General features: G+C 39.1%; 1 protein-coding gene across 2 annotated transcripts in view; it reads right to left on the reverse strand.

Moving 5' to 3' along the window:
* The window catches only part of MICU2 (mitochondrial calcium uptake 2), a 136,366-nt gene extending 122,963 nt beyond the window's left edge, over positions 1-13,403 (reverse strand). The window contains exons 1-2 of one of the 2 annotated variants that reach the window (XM_058825326.1): positions 13,210-13,283; positions 6,267-6,367 (exon numbers count right to left, since the gene is read on the reverse strand). In XM_058825326.1, the coding sequence (XP_058681309.1) occupies positions 6,267-6,320 (54 nt within the window). In that variant the 5' untranslated portion in view covers positions 6,321-6,367; positions 13,210-13,283. Of the gene's footprint in view, positions 1-6,266; positions 6,368-13,209 lie in introns of both variants that reach the window. The other variant, XM_058825325.1, reaches the window with a different exon arrangement.
* Between the last annotated feature and the right edge of the window lie 7,397 nt (positions 13,404-20,800).

The following is a 20,800-nucleotide window of genomic DNA, read 5'->3' on the forward strand; positions in this document are numbered from 1 at the left end:
GAATATTGTGGGACCAATATTACAAAGGAATAAGAGAAATTTTTGCAGAACAACTGCTTTTATGAACTGCCTATAGGAGAAGTTTCAAACAGCTAAATACCTCAATATAAAGCATTCAAGTGATGCATAGGCATGCTATGCATTGTGTTGCTGTGTTACCTTCAAATTCTTATGAAAACTATTAATGGTCTCTGCTCTTTGCAAATTATGGCCTGAAGGACCAACACCCTATCCACAATAAAAAGTGCATCATTTATTGTCTCATGGCTATGTCAACATAACCTGATCCCCATCAGAAACTCATCATCTGTCTATTCAAAGTTTACCAACAGAAAACACACGTTCTGCTGCTTGGTGTGGTGATCAAAAGCTTGTGCAATCTTCCCAGTTACAGAAGCTGCTCAAATAAAGAATGTTGGGTCCAACTTTGTTTTGCCAAACACTCACAGGGACACTCAATGGGCCAGAAACATCCACAAGCAGGCAGTGATTAAATCTCCAGCTTACAATCTCCAGCTCTGACGCAGCAGCATAACAGCTTGGTTGGGACCTCCAGAATGGCAGGGAACACTGTATGCATGAAGTTTTATACACTTTGAAGAACTGCAAGCAACTTCTAAATCCACTAATAGTGGTCTAGTCAGATCAGCTGGACATTTCCAATGGCTAGAACCAGATGTATGCAACATGAATTCATCAAGGTGATATGCAGCCACACATACACACACACACACTACTGAACCCTGTGGAAGGGTCTCATTCCATCCTATTAATACCACATCCAGAGTTTAATCCCCATGCAGCCTGGCCCAGAGCCACTGTGTCTGCTTTCCATTACTCATCACCTTCTAACTCTGCATTCAAAGCCGAGCCCAGAACAGCCCAGTTTTGCTTCCTGCTGGCAGAGCAGCCTCTCACATGGAGTCTGCTGCTCCTGGAAGTCATGGAGGGAGAGTGACCTAACCCACAGGCTACAGGGGATGAAGAAGGAATAAAGATGCCCATTACTGCCACAACTACAGTCTCACAAATCCTACCCACAAAGGACTCAGCCATGTGATGACACCCAGGATAATCACTCCTTGTTTGCTGTCAATACCAGAACCCTTTGATACTGGAAGTGGTACCTCCTGCCACTGCCAGAGAGAATAAGTGTACACTGCAAGGAAAAATCCATCTGTACTGGAACACCATATAGTCCTTTAAAAGTTTTACACCAAGGAATCTGACTACGATTCCATGGTTTCTGACAATGCAACTTGATTGCATTGCTGTCATTTCAAGAAGCAGTCCTGTCAAGGGTCTCAGCACTGCAGATTATAAAGTGAGGCACCCATGAAAAACACTCAGTAAACTGTATTATCAGGGCAAGTGCATATTTTTGATAGGACTGTTAATGTAAATAATACAGTATTTATTGCTACATGATGTCTCCTCAATTAACAAATTCAACACTTCTGGTGCACCTAAATATTTAGATTTTTCTTTATTTTTTTTTCATTTTTGAGGCTGAAGAGAAACAGCAACACAAATCTTAAAATTAAAGAATAACAATGCAACACCATTTGGTAATATGACACTGCCAGTTTTCCAAATTTAACAGCAGTTGGGAAAAAAGTATGTCAGCAATTTCCCAATGTAGTTTTCTGGAAGACTGAGTAAGAACATTATATACAATTGGTAAATTCAGAAAAAATACTGTGTTCTAGGCAAAGTCATTTTATACCCTTTACATTATCATTCATGATGGTTCTTCAGCTAAATTAAAATCTAAAGTTTTAATGGATTTTTTAAAATCCAGAAACAGAAGACTTTCTTTAGTTTTTGCCATTTTTGTTGTCCACATTGAGTCCTCTCCATATGTCACAGCCTAAATGCTACTTATGACTTTTTAGATCTTTAGTACTCTTATTCAAGAAATTTCCTAGCAACAGCTCAAAAAGACAAGCACAAACTTCTTTACAGAAGCGCTAACTACAGCTCTATGTGAAAAAATTGACAATTGGGTTTTTTCCCAGAAGAAGAAATACTGCAACAGTAACACACACATACAGTAACAACCAAGCTATAAAAACAAACTCCAGCTCTGATACAATACAGAAGTTGATTTAATTGGAATGGCAAATTACAATACACATTTTAACGGTGTATGCCAAAAGAGAGCATGTTTCACTATTATAAATTAATCCCAACATATTTTAAGATTTTGTTGAGAAGTTTCCATATAGGAATGTCTGGCTACATCCGGTTCAAATAAAAAGAGTTCACAGAGCTCAAAAAATTCTCACTTAAGTAAAGAAAAAATAGCAGTATGCGCTGCAGATAGTCTGGTGGAGGGTTAGAAGATAATGGCAGACAAAACAAGTCAAAGTGCAGAAAAAGCATCCACACGTTGCAATGTCTGTATTCTAACCTACACGTTCTCTCCTCTTTACTCTTCTGACTCTCTCCCCCAAGGAGAGAGGGAATGAGAGGCTCTGAGATGTGTAGCTGCTAAATGGGGTTAAACCACAACCAGAAAAAGTAGGAAAGCTTCGCTTCAGTGTAGATGGATCTCATCTAAGAACCACAGCAGCAAGCCTGAGTGAGCTCCAGAAGTGTTTGGACCGTGCTTTCAGGCGCATGGAGTGACTCTTGGGGACGGCCCTGTGCAGGCCCAGGAGTTGGATTTGATGATCCTTCAGAGTCCCTTTCAAGTGACTTATTCTGTGATTCTGTAAGATGAACAACTAAGTCAAGCATCAATTCTCCTCATTTGTTCTGTATTGAACAGTACAGATTTAATATTAATGCTCTGGATAAATTAATGCATTGGATAAAATCATCAAAATTGATCTGGGAAATGCTGGTTTAAATTGATGCATGTTGTGTATTGTGCTTTTCATCTTTTGGAGATTACAATGTGTATTCCTGCTGTTTCCCATCTTCAGCAGAAGCCTGTAATTGTTTGCATATTCCCAAAGACAGCAGTGTCAGCACTGTATTCCCTGATGCCTAAGACCATCATGTGTATTTTTCAGTAAAAAAGGTGCCAGATGTTTTATCCATCAGCTTTACCACATTTCCAAGTAAGTACTTTAACCCGAGGGAAAGTCATTACAGCGTAATGAGCAAGGGAAAACATTTCACTGTGACAATCACAGGCTACTTAGGCCACTGTCTCTATGCATTTAAACAATATAAAGCTATAAAGAGCCCTTTCTTAGTCTCCATGCCAAGTATAATTTTGATTTTGCATTGCCATTAAAAACACCAAATTACTAGACAAGTCCACAGTTGCTTCAAAAACAAGCCTAGAGAGGACTGGTACAGAAGCTGTACTATATTTCCAAACCAATTATTCTGTCAGCTACACTATTAAGGTTTGTTATCTTCTAATTTTCAAAGTTTTATAAAAGGAGAAGTAGATTGTCAGATAATGTGGTCAATACGTAACCATTAAGAATTTTCTCTACTGAAAAATAAAGTTCATTTTGGCAAATTTGTGAGATCATAAAATATAATTACCATGTCCATTTCACCACAGTGAGCAATACAACATGACAGAACATCGTGCTTTTCTCCTTGGAAAGATCTCACATCACCAAGCCCATGCAGTCAAGTTCAAAGCCCAGCCTGATCTGGCAGCACTCAGACCTCTGCCCCTTACAGGGCCTCCAGAAGAAGCTTTTGGTAAAACTTCAGGCAGATTTTGTCCTTTAAATGCTGAGCCTATCTGGCCATTTAAACTAGAAACCTTCAAAATAAATCACATCATTTCTCCATTAGCACATTCTTATGTTTATTTTTTATTATTGTAGTCACACAGTCTGTATTTTTAGTATATTTTATACATATGCATACCCTTACTAATATATATAAAGTTACATTACATATACATAGCTTTATACTCAGCTCAGTATATATTGCTTTATTACTACAGCATTATTTCTTAATAGATCATTGTAATGGCAGTATTGCCATTAAAAGGCATTATCAAAGAAAATGCCTACTTTAAAAAAAAAAGATTTTAAAGTATTTGGAAACACCAATTTTCTTAATTTCATGTAACTTTTCTATCTGTGCTAGAGTTTGTGCAGTTTTTGGAGAGAGATGAAGGAGTTTCTCTGATGATTTGGCAAAGAAGCAGGGAAAGTATCAGTACCTATAATATTTATTAACTACATCTGCTGTAAGTGCTTTTCATAGACTCCACGAGTGCAAGACAGTCATTCTTGAAATTTCCCCCACCCTGAAGGGGACACAAACCTTGAGGAACTACTTGAAATGACGTCTGGTGCTTGAAGCTGACGAGACTCCCTTCTCCTGTCTTTCAGCTGTATGTGTAATAAAAAGCTCAGTGAGTAGCAGCAAGGAGCTATAGCCTACTACACATGTTCTGAATGAGCATTTCACATACATTTATCTTGGATGATTATTTAAACTAGATTCTGAGTTATTTGTTCTTTCTGGCTAGATTATATTTCCAAAATGCTGAGCTACTTGCCAGGAATAACCATATTCAGTCAGCCACAATGTTACCCAAAAGTCTACAAGTAAGTGCAATAAGAGCTCTCATGCTAACCCAGCAAATGCATTTGGAAAACAGTACAAAACAGCAGCAATGGGAAAACAGTTGCTACTGCTTGCACAGAACACAGCATGTCTTACCAAAAAAAGAAAAAAAGGGAATTATCAATAAGCTCAAAGTTTCTAGCAAAAAAAAAGGCAAACAGAGCTTCCATCTAAGAACCAAATAAAAAAGAAACTTTGTAGTATCTATGTTGAAACCATCTACTGTATTTACTGGAGAAAAAGTCTTGTATCACCAGTAAATAAATGCTAGTTTCTTCTTGAGATTCTTTGTTAAAAATCAAAATTTTATTTTGTGCAATTCCTTCTAATCAATCTATTTTTTTGTTTTTAGGCAAGCTATTTTCTTATCTGTTTATGTTTGTCCATTAACATAAACAGTCAAAAATTCTCAAGCACTAACCTTTTACTACATTAGCTAAAAGCACAAAACCATGCAGCTTAACTCACCCCATCTGTCCACATGTATCAAAGTGCCTAGAAGGAATGTTAGTTAGATTTTATTTAATCACTGAAGTCACATAGCATGTGAATTCAAGGAAAAGGTGACAGATCAGATGAAAGACAATTAAAATTTAACCTTGACCTCTAAGATTACATTTTACATCATGTTGCTTTAGTATCGATGAAGACACCTGCACAAAGAATCTCTGTGCACAAAGAGAAGGGAATAAATGTAAATATTTTCAAAGCCAGAAACTTAAGTATATATATATTTCACATAAAAAAAACTGAAAAGGATACCATATATTTAAAGTTGTAAAACAAATGCACATAAGTAATATTTCAGGGTATAATTAATTATAACATCATGTTCCTAGAGATTCCACACTCTCTATACCACATTCTATTTTAGGCACATAACATGACAATGTTATGTCACTAATGCTGAGAATGATGTTTGTGATATATTTAATATCCCAGTTATTGATTTAGACTACTTGATGGACACCTGATACCTACAGTATTTCCATAACACAGTGAAACACAGAATAAAACAAGAGGTAGCTAAGGTTACCCTCATTGGCTGCACAAAGGAACAGTTTCAGAAATCCTGAAGCATATTTAAGGAAAATAAAAAAGATTGGGATAGGCTTAGCTAGCAATCTAATTGCGTATTTATCAATGCTGAAAAAAGGTTTTGAGCACACACTATTTTCAGAATATTTTGAGACCAGTATCCAAAACTCACTCATTGAAGATGAATTTGGAGGCAAGAATGTTACAAGCCATTTAAACTCAGAACCAAAACACTTTAGTACTTCATCTACATCAAGATGCACAGTAGAAAGAAAAAAAAATAATAGGAATATATTCGCATTAAATACCTGAGTTAGAAGGCAGATGCATAAATTATGTTAAACTGCCTCTTTCATAGCCATAGACTACAGGTATCTGAATAGTTTAATAAAAAAATGACTACCCATTTCCTGTTCAGGAACAGACAGTATGGAATGCATTTACCTACTGAGTGCCTTGTCATGATTTATGACAACTTTTTCTTTAGTAATATTTATTGAGATAGTAAATATAGCAGCAAAGATACAGTGGAAAATAAACCATGAGGCTGGCAGAGGGATGGATGCTACCACATGCCAGCAAGAGCACTGCCTGCAGCTCGCCACAGCTGAATAAGGAGCCTCTCCAGTGCTGGGCAGGCACTGCTGGAAAGGAATACTGGGGGTTCAAAGCACCTTGAATCCAACTGGAGCCTCCTCCACAGGCTGCAAGTCTTGCACAACCTTCATCGGGAAGATTTAAAGGCACCCTCTTGTAGATGGTTCAAGGACACAACCTGCAGATGCAGTAAGAAAATCTTTCCAGCCATGCTGTATTTGTTTATACGCTATTTTACCTCTCCACAGTGGCAGAAATCTGAGGCTGTGCAGGGAACCACTGCCTGGCTGTGTGCTGTGTACTGCCACTCAGAACAGCATAACACAGCAAGGACAACAACAACCAGCAGAAGGTAAGACACAAAAAAACAGAAGGACAACATTTTGAGGAAGCTGTCCCTTCCTTTAAGGAAGCTGTAAAGCAGGAGATTTAAAAACCCAAATAAATAAGCAAATAATCTTTGCTTAAAGATGCTCCAACCCATAGAGGTAATGGTAATTTTCATTATTTCTACAAGGCATTGTTTTACTACATAGATTTGAAGAATTACTAACGTAAACATGTGGTCAGGTTCACACAAACTGAATTCCACTGTGAGGCTTCTCTGAGGCCTGCGAGCCATCAGTGAGCAGCTTGCTTGATGTGGATTACAAACACTGGCATTAAGTTTCAAAAGCATGTTAAAATTATGATGCAGACTCATTTTACACATGCTTAATTTTACTTAGTGAGCACCCCAGTAATCATCTCTGTGCATCTGCATTCTCCATTAAATTCTAATAGAATAAAGACTTGAAGATAAACATTTCAAAATATTACTTAGGAGAAAAGAACCTGTCCTGGGATTTTTGTTCCAACAGAAGGAGGCATGACAAAGTAAACACAAGAATCTTCTTGCACGTTTCTCAGATTAGACTGTACATATCCCTTCTGGTTTTATATTAGAACCACATTCCCCTCTCCAGGCGATTCTATACATCAATACAAATCCTTATGCTATTTTATCCCAGATTCTATATTTATCAAGACACCTCATCTTAACAGTAATATTCTTTCCCCAGCATGAACCAGGCAAAGATACCCTCACAAAAACTCCCATTCTAACACGATACATCACATCTCACAATTCAAAGCACTGACGTGTGACTTTGTAGGAATCATTATTAATGTATAAGAAATATACTCTTTTTTTCTATTTGGTGAATGAATTCAAACACCACATGTATATTTTTATCTGGCAAAAAATCCTTCACATGCACTTATTATGCATAGCTTCCTAAATAACAAAGAATAAATTACAAAGAAAACAAAACAAAACAAAAAAACCCAATCAACCTAAAAATCTTAAATATAGCGAGTGCAAAAGTGTGGCCTACAAGCAGTGCAAGCATAACTTACGTCACAAAGTGATCCTGGTTACTAAGGATGTGTGAAAAACCAATTAAAATCCCAGAGCTAGGCACTTCTTCATTCCACTGCTCTGTAGAAAATAATTCATATGATTTAAACAAAATGCTGTTTTGACCTGCATGCAACTGTTTACAATTGTTTTGGAAGCACATGTAGTTTATACGTTTTTGCCAGAAGTTACCAATCAAGCAGATATACGCCAGACAGGTAACATGCTTATAGCATTTTGAAAATTTTCTATTGATCTGGGCTGGAAATTTTACCTGAGAAGAAAACCACGGATAAAATACTGGAATTTGCATGAACCAACCATGTGTCAGCACTCAATCTCTTTGGAGACACAGCACACATCTCAAACTGTCACCAAAAAACACAGGTAGGACTACAAAACTTTTTAATTTTTTTTTTAACAACTTCCAAGTCTGGGGGTCCAGAAATTTGTACTAAGCCCCTGATAAAGTTATATTTCATATATGCACTCTCCCTAGATTATCCTATGAGCTGTGGAGCTGGGTTCTGCATAGCCCTAGGATTTGTTTATATACCATTTTACCTTTCCACAGTGGCAGAACCAAGGGAGTGTCCCCTGAAAGAGCTAGTATTTGGAGAATCTTTTACAATATTCTGATTTCTTTAAAAGGTGTAAGGTAATAGCTCCAAAATAAATTTTCATGGTGGGTACACATATAGACCTGGTAAACAAATCTAAGCTCTAGTTTTAATCACTCAAAGTTTTCTACTCTCAGTTGCTCAGAATAATAGTTTTCATATCGTGACATAGAAGTTGTCACTCCCATGTGTGTGACATGGGAGTCACCACTCCCATGTAGTGTGTGGGTAGTGTGACATACAACGTTACCACTCCCATCTTTGCTTCTCCTAAGAATCACTGACACTCAAAAAATTACAAAACATTCAATGCAGTTTAAACTGAGATAATAAAATTATTGCAGTCCAAAATAAAATTGCTTCAACTAATGCATTTCAAATAAAATTAGCTTTTCAGACACTTCAAATATTTTACAAATTATCACAAATTGTTTCTTAATTGCTATAAGCACTATCTTAATATTTTCAGTATGATCAAAAACAATATAAGTATTTAAGACTTCCAAGAGACAAACTGAGTCTCCTCTGATCAGGAATAACTGAGGAAGATTGCTGATGCAAGACAGCAGTAGCAGAAAAGGTAAGATAAAGAGAATCAATTAGACCATGACCATGTAATAGAAAGCATTAACAGGAACAGACCCAAAAAATTTCTGTTAGTTATGATTTCCACTTCACTTAAATATTTCATACAGCTTGACTGAGGTTGCAGCTAATGCTCCCTAAAAACCAGAGTGCTGAAACATAGTAATGTTTATCAGCAGACAAGACTTTGCACACATAAAGCTTCACATATGTGCTAGTAACAATTCTAGCTAGTCTCATTTGGCAATCAGCGACTTAGACTCAGTGCCAATTGTGACACGCTGCAGGGATCACAACTTTGCAAGGGCAAATCAAATTTTATTCTTTCTGAAGCTAGTGACCTAAACATGGCCATAAAAAACTCAGCAGGGGCAGGATATACTGCCTCTGGCAGCCTGCTGCTTCTCAGAATTTTCTTATCATTCGCAGTTTGTGTGTGTCCAAGATCAAGCCTGCAGCCCATTGGAAGGTTCCAAATTTAGCTGGAGTGGGCCATGTTAGTATTGCAAACTGCATGCTCCGAGAGAAAAAGGGCACAAGAGACAATACTCCAAGTCTGATCATGGTTACAAACCACATACCATTGTGCCATTCCACTACTAAAAAAGAAAAACAGCCTGTATAATATCAATGCAGTGCGCAGAGCAGTGTGAACGTTTTGGACCTGGCTGTGTTGGTTAGGATACTAAAAGGAACACTTTTAGTGAATTCAACATAAATCTCCGTTCTGAGGTACACTGGTAGAACAAAAGCCATTTCCCCCACCCTTATTTTTTTCTCCTCTTGATACAAGCCAATTAGCTCATTTTATTAAAAAATGAAAATTGATCTAGTTTTTTTCTAACAGAGGCTATTATCTGGTTTGGGTATTGCCACTGTAGCTTCACAGGTAAATATCAAGTGTAGATGGAACCAACACTTGGTACTTATAAAGAAAAAGTTTCAAAAATATTGTGTTCATTTTACTATAATAATCTTTGTAGAGTTTTACAATCAACACTAAGGATTTACTCCAACATATTATTAGTTATATGTTTCTAAACAGTAGGTCAGCAAATGAAGATAGAGAATGAAAACAACTTCATAAATCATGAAAGATTACATCTGAGGTATATTACATTAAATATAGAACATTTTATTACTGGGATGTTAACCACTTAATGTACATTGCAAGAACAAGTAAGTGTTAGTGAAAATGTTGACAAAAAACCTGGGCCAAAATTTAAAAAAAAGGCCCTGAACTGAAAAGTCATTATAAACAATCCTATAAAATAGGATTAACAATAAACAGAATAAACAATCCTATTAAAATACAGTAACCAGAGACATGTCACTACAAAATAAAACAGAAACTACTCATACAACTCACAAAAGGAAAACAGATTACCTGACCCTGAAAGACCTTTGATTCCGGAAAGACTCATACAGGATTATGCTGTGTTAGGCTGGATTTCATTTAATCTGAGCAGAAGTCAGAAGTGCCCCTAACCAATATGAGTAGGATTAAACCCATTCCAGCAGGAAGAAAGGACAGGAATTAAAAATAGATTTAAGAAACTAGGTGCCAAAGGTATCAGTCCTTGATTTTAGGATATTCAAAAGCTTTAGAAGAAAGAATTTTAAAAAAGAGTAAGTACTAAATATACAGAACATTACCTTTGGCATGCTGTTTGCCAGCCTCACTAGAAATTGTATGTCTGAAATTTCCTGGAATAAGGAAAAACTGAAAAATGTCTGACTATCTTGACTAAGATTAGTTTCAGTGAGAAAAACAGAAAATCTAAATAGAGTTATCAACTTCAACTACTTAACCTAAACAGACAGGAAGTATTTCCAATGAAGTCTTTGTGCAAAGAAGTTACTAATGGTAACTTAGGACAAGAATGAAAATTACTCAGTGGCTCAAATTATGCTTACACCAGAGTCACACACAGACATGAAATTGGTCTTAACAACAGAACTTTTTTAACATAATGTAATGCCACTGAAAAGCATAAAATCTTATTATTTTGGTTCTTTACAGCATGGAGATCCCTTGTCATTTTGTCAGCTTTATTTTGTCAAATATTTTAAATAATTATGACCAATTTTGCAGCAATTAAACAGACAAGACTATATTACCAAAGAAAATTGGGAAGCACTGTACCATAATCCCACTGCATTCCCAAGAGCAACCAGTAAGGCTTGCTGATGATACAGAAGTATAAATGTTTCCACTACATATTCCTTTATAACAAAGATAATGAAAATAACGCTGTTTAATTTCAAATACTTGCCTTAACCTGTAATATTTCACACACCATGCTGCCAACATTCCCACTACATAACATACTACAACAGGAACAAACAGTTCAATATTGTTTGTCAGCACAAGCTCAAGCAAGGCTGGTTAAGATTAGTTACAATGAGAAGGAATACTAACAGAAAATAAGGTTATCCCCTATGAGAATGTGTAAAGAATTTTCATATCTCATGATTCCACAATCTCTGACTTGAGAAAAAGATGGCTTCAAATTATGTAATAAAGGTGACTGCTTGTTTCAACACTGTTTCACTTTGGGCTATTTTCTATCAATCAGAGGTCACAAGTAGCATCTAAAATGCTTAAAAAACTTGCAGTGTGGCTCTATCACTGTTGCTCATAGCTTTCACAATCTATTTGCAGCATTATGCTCTACATGGTAATTTCTTAGATAGTTTTAAAAAGCTCAGTACACCACCTGCAGCAATATGGAGTACAACATATATGGAGAATTAGCTTCTCCAACAATCATTTTATGGGAAAACTCAAAAGTTCAAATTTAATAAACCTTTGAAGAGTCCAGTAATTTACTATCTCCAAACCAGTTGAGTAAGTCCTGGACTGCCTCTTGAGAATCATTAAAAGTTTACTCATAGGACTGTCCATGCATTACATGGAAGCTATTCCACGAGAACACATCAGCACCAGACTGAGACCTCTTCACTCAACACTCTTTAAAAGTGATTACTTCCCACATTTAACACTTTTTATATATACCTACATACACATCTTCTTCAGCAAGAGTTCCATGTATTAATGAGATTGGTCTCAATGACAGGACTTTTAAAAATAATGCAATGCTGCTTAAAAACCTCACATAATTAAAAGTAAGAACAACAAAGAGATACATTCTCAGTAGCATATCTGTTGAGTAATGGATGCTTTCCTTGCTAGGAGATGGATATAGAACATTAAAGTTTTAACATGTGCTGTCCAAAGTTTTAACTTGTCCTGGTCCAAGGACCAGGACTACTATATAATCTATTTAGAAAAATGCTTATCTAATAAAATTTGAGTTTTCTAAGAAGATGTAGTTTAAGTATTTTCCACAATGAAGGATAAAATATTTTAAAAAATTTAAAAAGTAATTATTTGTTCTTGACTCAGAAATAAATGTTTTCAAGAATAAAGGCTGCTATTTATCTGCTTGTAGGTCAGCCTGTTTAATCACTGTTAAGAGATAAGACATCAAAGCATACCAAGTGTTCAATACTTCCAAAAATTCTCAGATATAGGTAGATGAATGGCACTGCAAGCATAGACTGACCTCTTCACCCATCACACCTAAACCCTCAGGCCTACAAAGCATTTACGTCTTCCAGTTTGAAATAACAAACCAACTCTAATTGACAGTAACTTCTTATCTGGAGGAAGAAGAGGAAAAAGCTCACTGCCTCCATGAAAAGGATAAAGTTGCGAAATCGTGTACAAAGATTATTTTATAAATAATAATGATCTGTCATGAGCACCCTTCTGAGTGTCCTGACGCAGCAAGGCAAATCACATTTTCGCATCCAGGGCACACATTTTGAACATAATAAGAGGAAATAAGTCTGTGTAATGCATTTCAGACAAAGTAGAACTACAAAAGTACTACTTCCGTGAAATAGCTATACATATTTTTTTCAAGAGACAAAGCCGTGCATGACTGTCTAACAGCACCTGACATGCAGACCGGGCACCGTGGAAGTTTCCCCTGAAAGTTACCAGCAAAAGGCGGAGCTCGCTACAGGCCGTGTGTCTGTGCAAAGCACACAGGTCCATCGTTCAGCACGAGCACGTCTGTCAAGGGGAGAGGGGAAAGGCTCCGTGCTAAGGCAAAAGGCAAACCCTGCCTTCTCCGGCTGCGGACACCAGCGGAGTCCCCGCCGCTGAGGCGAGGCAGCTCCGCGTAAAGTGACCCGCTGTGATGCCAAGGGGGCCGGGACGCGCATTACCTGCCGCACCACCGGGGCCAGGAGGGCTCCCGCAGCCCAGTCCCGCCTCACGACAGGGTCTGACCACCGCGGATCCCGACCCGTCCGCGGGCCGCTGACAGCCGCCCCCGCGCCCCGGCCCCCGGCGCGCCCGCCCAGCCCTGCCCGCCGCCCGGAGCGGGGATGCTGCTGCCTTACCTGAGCCAGCACCGTCGGGAACACGCGCGGCCGCCCGCTGTAACACACCGCCAGGCAGCCTCCCCCGACCAGAGCAGCGGCGGCCCCCCATGCGGACGGGCGGCGCTGGCTGCGCGGGGGCCGCATCCCGGCGAGCCGCCCCCGCAGCGGGGCTCGGGCGGCCGCCGCCACCGCCGCTCTCCACGCCGCCGACATCTTCCCGGAAAGCGCCGCGGCGGCCGCGCCGCGCATGCGCAGTGCCGGGCCCGAGGCCGCGGGGCGGGGGCAGCTCCGGCCCGGTCCCGCCGGGATCGCGCCGGCTGCGCTCCGCCGGCGGGAGCGGCGCCACCGCACAACCGGAGGGCACGGAGCTGGCAGAGAGGTAACCTGGAAGAAGGGTGTAGCCAGGCGGGCGTTGGCTCTTCTCCCAGGCAACAAACGACAGCACGAGAGGACATAGTCTCAAGCTGCGCCAGAAGAGGTTTAGATAGGGCATTAGGAGGAATTTCTTCGCAGCAAGGGTAGTTAGATATTGGAATGGGCTGCCCAGGGACCTGGTGGTGTTTAAGGAAAGACTAGACGTGGCACTCCGTGTCATGGGCCTGTTGACATGGCAGTGTTGGGCCACAGGTTGTATTCGATGATCCCAGAAGCCTTTTCCAGCCTAACTGGTGCCCTGTTTCTGTAACGCAGGCGGAATGCGCCCGGTCCCTCCGTCTCGGGCCGGGGAGCTCCCAGGTGAGGGCAGGCGGCAGGGCCCCCTTCCAGGCGGGTTCCCGGTGGGGAGGGAGGGAAGGCGGGCAGGGCAGGGAGCAGGTGTGTTGGGCTGTGCCAGGGGAGGGGCAGGGAAGGCCTGGCCTGTGGGTACGGAGTGAAAAGTGGCGACGCTCGCAGCGCTCCTGCGGCCCCAGGGGTGCCCCGGCCACTCCCGTGTGTCTGTCAGTGCTCAGCTTCGCCTCGTTCCCTGGTGTGACTCGTCTCCCAGAGCAGATTCCCACTGCTGAGAGCAGGAGGAGCAATCGATCACAAGCCGGACTCTAGGTACTGCGGGAATCCCGGGGTTCTGAGCAAGGCAGGTTAGGTGAGCATCCACAAGCAGGGCTGACCCGGTGCTGATGATTTCCGAGGCGTTAATGGCCCCTATGGATGTGTTGCTCAGTGTGTGATCCAGATCAGAAACAACAAAAGCACGAGCAAGTTTGCCATATCCTTCTCAAGGGCAGAGTAGAGTTTCTCGTGAAACACAGATGACAGAAGATGAGTTTATGGAAGTTGTCATGGCAGAGGTGTTAGCTGAGAAGCATTACAGAATGACAGTTGGCAGTAATGCTTGTGCCAAAAGTCTACTACTTACCACGAATGCTTCAGACTACTTCTTTTTTCTCACTGCCATAGTTTTAACAAAGCTCTCTAGGTCTTGGTTGGTTACATTCAAACATTAGTTAGTTGATCACATTCAAAAATTGGGCCATCTGAAAATTAATGATAAGATCATATGAAGTAAAGCAGAGAGTAGGTTAAATGTCATTTGTATGTTGGCAGTACCGATATCCTTGTTATGAGAGTAGTTCACCTAGCGACTCCTTGTGAATGCTGCATGCAATTTGCTATTACTTTGGTCTTTGGTTGAGGGCCTTCAGAACGTACTCAGTCTGTTTTAGCAAATTGTATCTTCCACCTTTTTCTGATATGACAGCCAATGCTGTGTTGTCAACATTACAAATGTTCTGGTATGGGCTCTGTAACATGGAAATGCTTTTTTGCCCTCTATCCACTGACAAAAGGGGGTCATCCATCACTGCCATCAAAGTAATTTTAGTTCACTCTCCTTCCCTGACCTGAATTCAGAGTCATGAATTCAGTTTCACAAAGCATCGTTTCAGTCATTTAACTAATGGCATTTCAGAATTTATCCCATTTTCTTTTAGCATGTGTTGTTCACTGAATGTCATTCTGTGAAGTGTTTGAGACGTCTTCAGGAATCTCAGGGTTCAAGTCCTTAGCAGGATACAAACCCTTCAAAAACACCTTCTCTGGGGACCACAAATGACTGCTCATTGCAAAATCACCCAGGATGAATGGTTTCCATCTCTGCATGCTAACGTACATTGCAAAAGCTTTTTCCTGTTCCTAGAGACCTAGAAACTAACTCATATGGGAAAAGCCTTTTTAATCCCAATATAAAACATAGGAGCAAAATCTGTCGATTTTTAAACACATTGGAAAATCCCACTTCTTCTGTAAAACTTGCAGGAAATGCCCATTGCCTATTTCTGTTTCCCTCTAGACAGACAAAATATTTTCCATCCCAATCTCACAGTTTGACACATAGTATTTTTACAAACACCTTAAAAGGACTTTACTTTCTGTGTAAGCCAATAGTGAGCACTTCATGAGTGCTGGCAACATCTTAGAAACATCTTGTGAAGGATGGCTGAAAGATTTGATTTCTGAATGCCAGATCCCTTGATGTTGAATACTCAACCACAGCACAGGCAAGGAGGTATAATTCGTTGTTCTGACAGGCATTTTCAGTTTTTCTTCAAGTAAAAACAAATAAGTAGGTCATTTGTCTTTCCTCAGATGGCATTCCTGCCTGGAACAGATGCAGCTGCAGTGTGAATGGAGAGCTGTCCTCATGTGGCTGAGAGCACGCCATGCTGATGGGCGAGTTCAGTGTCCTCAGCCACCCCTTGTCTCCTGCAGTGAATTCACCTCGTGGGCCCAGGCTCCCGGAATACGGAGCTGCCACTCGTGCTGCTCACAGCTGTGCTGCTGTCACTGTGCTGCTGCAGTTGTGAGTGCTGTGAGAACACACGCCTTAAACAGCTAGAGAACTCCTGGTGAGTCACACAGAGTCCTGTTGCACCTCATGCAGTATCACTGCAGGGTGGTTTATGACAGAAAGCAAAGATCTCTGTGGTCTGATGCTGACAGTCTGGTAAATATAATAAAGGTTTCACGAGACAAAATGAGTTGTGGTGACAAATGTCATCAGCTACTGCATGCTGCAGCACCAAAGTGTTACCTCCCTTTGCTGTCCTGCTCAGTTTGCTCTTCTATGCTCTTATAAGCAGAAATCATTACATTTAGCAAGATGTCCTACCTGCTTTTTTATAAAATGCTTTCTGTGTGGTGACATCACACTTTTTACAAGAGGTGTTTGCATTCCTGAAAATTTGAAAAAGCAAGTGAAAATACTAATAAAATGTTTTCTGAAATGTTTAAAATGTAATTTTTCTTTAAGATTCAATGTCCCACTGAATTGTTATGTAACAATGCTTAAATGCAGTCTTTTCTTAATCTTTCATTAGGCACAATGAATATAATGTAAAGTCACATCAAAAGACAAAAAACGTACTACCGTGAAACAAAACCCTCGTGAGTCCTGTCATTCTTAGGAAATCATGTTTGGCAGAAACTTATTCCTTTTAAGTTCTGTTACAAAGTTAAAAAAAAAAAAAAGCCAAGTAAACATGCATCTCCTCATGCCTGAAGGTCCACTTCCACATCTCAGTGTCTTTTAAGAGTGTTAGGCCAAGTTCCAAGAGGGATTCACTCTCTACTAGAACTCCAGTCCCCTCAAGAGCATTAGGCTTAGTGCCAGCATTCATATACTCTTGGAACAGCTTAAATTAACTCCTGTTGCATTCTGTCTAAACCCTTTCTTACAGAGTAAGAGTTGAGAGCTGGATTCAGTGGGTTAGTCTGAAGGCCACCCATCATGCTTGTCGGTCTTCCTGGACTTAAAATGCTGCATAAACTGGATTGGGGAAGGCAGTGATCAGCTGTTTCTAAGTTGAGGGAGGAAGCTGGCAAGCCATCTTTTGTATACATGTCCCCATCTCACAAGAAATAGCGTGGGAGTTGGTCTGACTTATTTAACATAAGTACATATGACAGTAAGCTGCAACCAAATGTGAGATTTTAGTAGGCTGTAAAGTGTGCTAACAGTATTTTGATACTTTTCTGGCAGAGCTGAACAGACAAGCTAATCAAAGGACAACAAATATCACTGTTTGGCTTTATAAGTCAAGAACTGGATTGTAAGATTATATTTTGCCCAATGTCAGACAGAAGATTGAAATGGAAGGTCTCACAAAGCCAGACCTTCTTTAACCCAGTCAAACTTATATGGTCTCTGAAGAATATCACTTCTGTTTTACTTTAGCAAACCTGAGAACAGTCTGTTTGCCTATGAGTACAAGGCAAACACTCTGAAGCAGGTAAGGATGTAAGCACAGGGAAGACAAGTTTTCTGAAAAGTGATAACACAAAATGTTCTTAGCACACTTAGAAAAGTACAGGGTGATTGAGAGAACTTGACAGTCATTAAAGTTGGCCAGGTGATACCTTGGTCTCTATCCAGAGGCTCAAAAGTCCTGTTCCCAGGTCTTCATGGTGAAAGCTAGAAGTTGAGTTCAGGGATTTCCAAAGCTGCCTTGTAAGACTGTTATTCATAGAATAGTTAGAACCTTTCAAGGTCATCTAGTCCACCTCCCTCCAATGAGCAGAAACATCTTCAGCTATGTCAGGTTCCTCAGAGCCCTGTGCAGCCTTGACCATTTTCATAATTTCTATCTATCCCTCCTCCACAAGAAAAAAAAGAAAACAAAACCTAACAACAGATAGAGGAGAGATTACTTTCAAGGAATCTGAATTACCTTCCTCCAATGAAGAATCTTTTAAGCTGTTAGTTTACAAAAAGTCCAGTTGTTTTGTATGCTTTGGAGATGATGGAAATGGAACTAATTACTAGACAGTCAACATTCATCCACCAGTAGATCTGAAAATAAATATGAGCATTTTGTGGCTAGATAACACTATTCAGCTCATAAATAAGAGTTCACAGCAATCTTTGCAGTTAGGAGCTACACTATAAATATAGCTTATCTCCAAATATTTTCAACTTGCTAAAGTTACTTGAAAGCTTATCATGATAGAGTCCATTTAAAAGGAAAAGAATTAAAATTTATCTAAGATATGTGTTCCCAAATACCTCTCATAGCATTCATTTATACTGACCTTTCTAACACACTGTCTTCCCACACTCTTTGTATGTAGTTAGCTGAAAAACTTTGCTGGTATATGTAACACAAGTTCCCTCAAACTTCAGAATTACTTAAGTGAAGTTGAAAATCAGAGAAAAAGAGTTGAAAGCAAAATTCTTACTTAAAAAAAATAATTTGAGAATGGAAGATAACAGTAATGGAATTGGAAAGATTTTAAAATGCAGTTTCTAAGTTGGCAGTGACCTTTCTGTGACAAATATTTGATTTATTAAACAAATGGTACACAGACTGTTTAAACACTAATGTGAATACAAAAGGCAGATCAAAACTGATTCTCTTTTGTGAAGGAATATTCATTTTTTAAATTTGGAAAGTTTATTTGCTATTACTTTCCAAGTAAGGCTATAGGTCTCAGTTCTGTGACAAGTTTCATATGTTATACCTAATTTTAAGCATTTTGAAAAATTCTGTGGTCTGAAGTAAGACTACTTTGACTGCATAAAATTAACTGTATATGTAAATATTTGAAGAGTGGAGACTTTCTTGCTATTAGATGAGAACTGTAGTTCAACTGCTGTTTTATCTTTTAATAAGATCCCATTGCAGTTTTGCAACAATAATAGAGGTCCCTTGAAAACATTTTAAGTAATGGAATTAAATGATGTGTTTTAGCGCATGTATTTTCCTCATGTTTTCACCTGAATAAGTTATCCTTCATTTTTCTTCCCTTGCAAACATTCTTCTGCAGTGCTGCTAGCACTGATTAAAAAGAGGGACCTATGTCTAAGTGGGATCCTGTCATTTTGACCTTTAACCTGTACTTTTGTGTACATACAAATAAATGCACATTTATATATATATTTTGCCTATAATATATTAATCATAGGATTTCCTGAAATCTTAGTACCAGTGCTTCTTATGTAAATATAGAATTGTGTTGCTGGGACCTTGCTATATTTCAGGGGGTGTTTCTTCTCTTTTCTTTCATTCTCTGAAATCAGTGTGAGCATTGCAATCAATTTTAATTATACCAGTATTTCACCCTGAATTTTATAAGAAGAGTTGGCAGTAATAACTATAGTTAAGATTGCCTAAGACTTTCTGCTGTATAGATTCTGTACTTAAAAAGAGAGAGGGATAGAAATTGTGAATAAGAGTACAATAAAACATGTCAAGATTAGCAAAGTTAATTTTATCTGTGTTACCTGAAAAACCAGAAGGATTTATTAGGGACTCTTGACTTTATATTTTCAAATATATGCAATGTGACTGAGACCGATATAATTTGAAATAACTATTATTATGTAGTTCAAAAAATACTATAAAGATGGCAAGGCATTACTTCACAGTATTACCAAAGAAACAATTATAGAATTATCAGTATTGTAACCTGTAAAATATTTTTAAAATATGTGTTTTCTGGAAATGTTGAAGTAGAAGCAGCATCATATATTTATTTCTCGTTTCTTTTCCCAGACCACAGTCTAGAGCAACTATTAATAACATGTTGCACTGCTACTGTGATTTATTAAAGTTACCTTAATTATCACATCCTTAATACTACTGAAGATGGTGAAGTGTATATAATTATTTCTGTGAAAAAGAAAGAAATAATAAAACTCTAAATTACTGTTTTCTGTAATGTATCCCATTATTTCAAACAGTGTTTACTTCTTTTGCTCACAATACTGTTTATGAGCTGTGATTGCACCTATTTTTGTATAAGCACCTATTTTTATATAAGCAGGGGGAAGGCATGATTATTTTCCATGTATGTGTTTAGTTGTTATCTAACCTAATAGAAAGGAGTGTGTGGTAGACACACAGCTTCACTATAGAAGATTCTGCAATCCTTTCTTCAAAATTTGGAAGTCCTAATATGAAGTTCATTGTAGTCAGCAGAATCTTTTTCCATAGGTGTCTGCATTTGGCACTTGCAGAGCTGAAAAACAGCTTTACTATTTGTGTAAATATTGTGGGCAGTCTTGATATATTTGCTGGTGAGGGATCCTCAGTCTGTAGCTGCACCAAAGCCGCTGTTGGATCCTCTCAGAAAAGCACAGTAATAATGGCACTAATAAAAACCCCTGACAAAGCTATGGATAAAGTTGACAGTCCCCATTTGGCAGTAGTCAGGCAGGAGCTGTTCTGCTGAGTACAGCCACAGAGGATTTCCAAGCCATTACATAACCTTTTTCTAGAGAAGTGAAAGGTCTTGAGGGAACTTGAAGGAGTTGATATTCTGGAATATCTGAATTGCATGTGTCCAAGAAGGCATAAGCTATACCAAGAGCAAAAAGTTGAGATACACAGACTGTCTCATGTTCACAAGGCTTAGGGAATCTCCTGCTCCCATGGCATTTATATTGCCTGTGGGTCTCATGTTCCTGCTGCTTAGGTGTAGACTATCTGTGGCTGGTCTATAATGGAGAGATTTAGTTGAAGTAGTCCAGAGGATCCACAGCAAATCAGCCATAACCCAATTTCTGAGGAACAGAAGAGACTGGTAGGACTAAAGCATGCACAGGAAGGTTTTTGTAAAAGGGCAGAGGTGTGTTAGATGTGGATAAGTTTCATCCCACTAAAAAGAAATGTCTACA

Source organism: Ammospiza caudacuta, chromosome 2, assembly GCF_027887145.1.
Source record: "Ammospiza caudacuta isolate bAmmCau1 chromosome 2, bAmmCau1.pri, whole genome shotgun sequence".
Classification (NCBI taxonomy): domain Eukaryota; kingdom Metazoa; phylum Chordata; class Aves; order Passeriformes; family Passerellidae; genus Ammospiza; species Ammospiza caudacuta.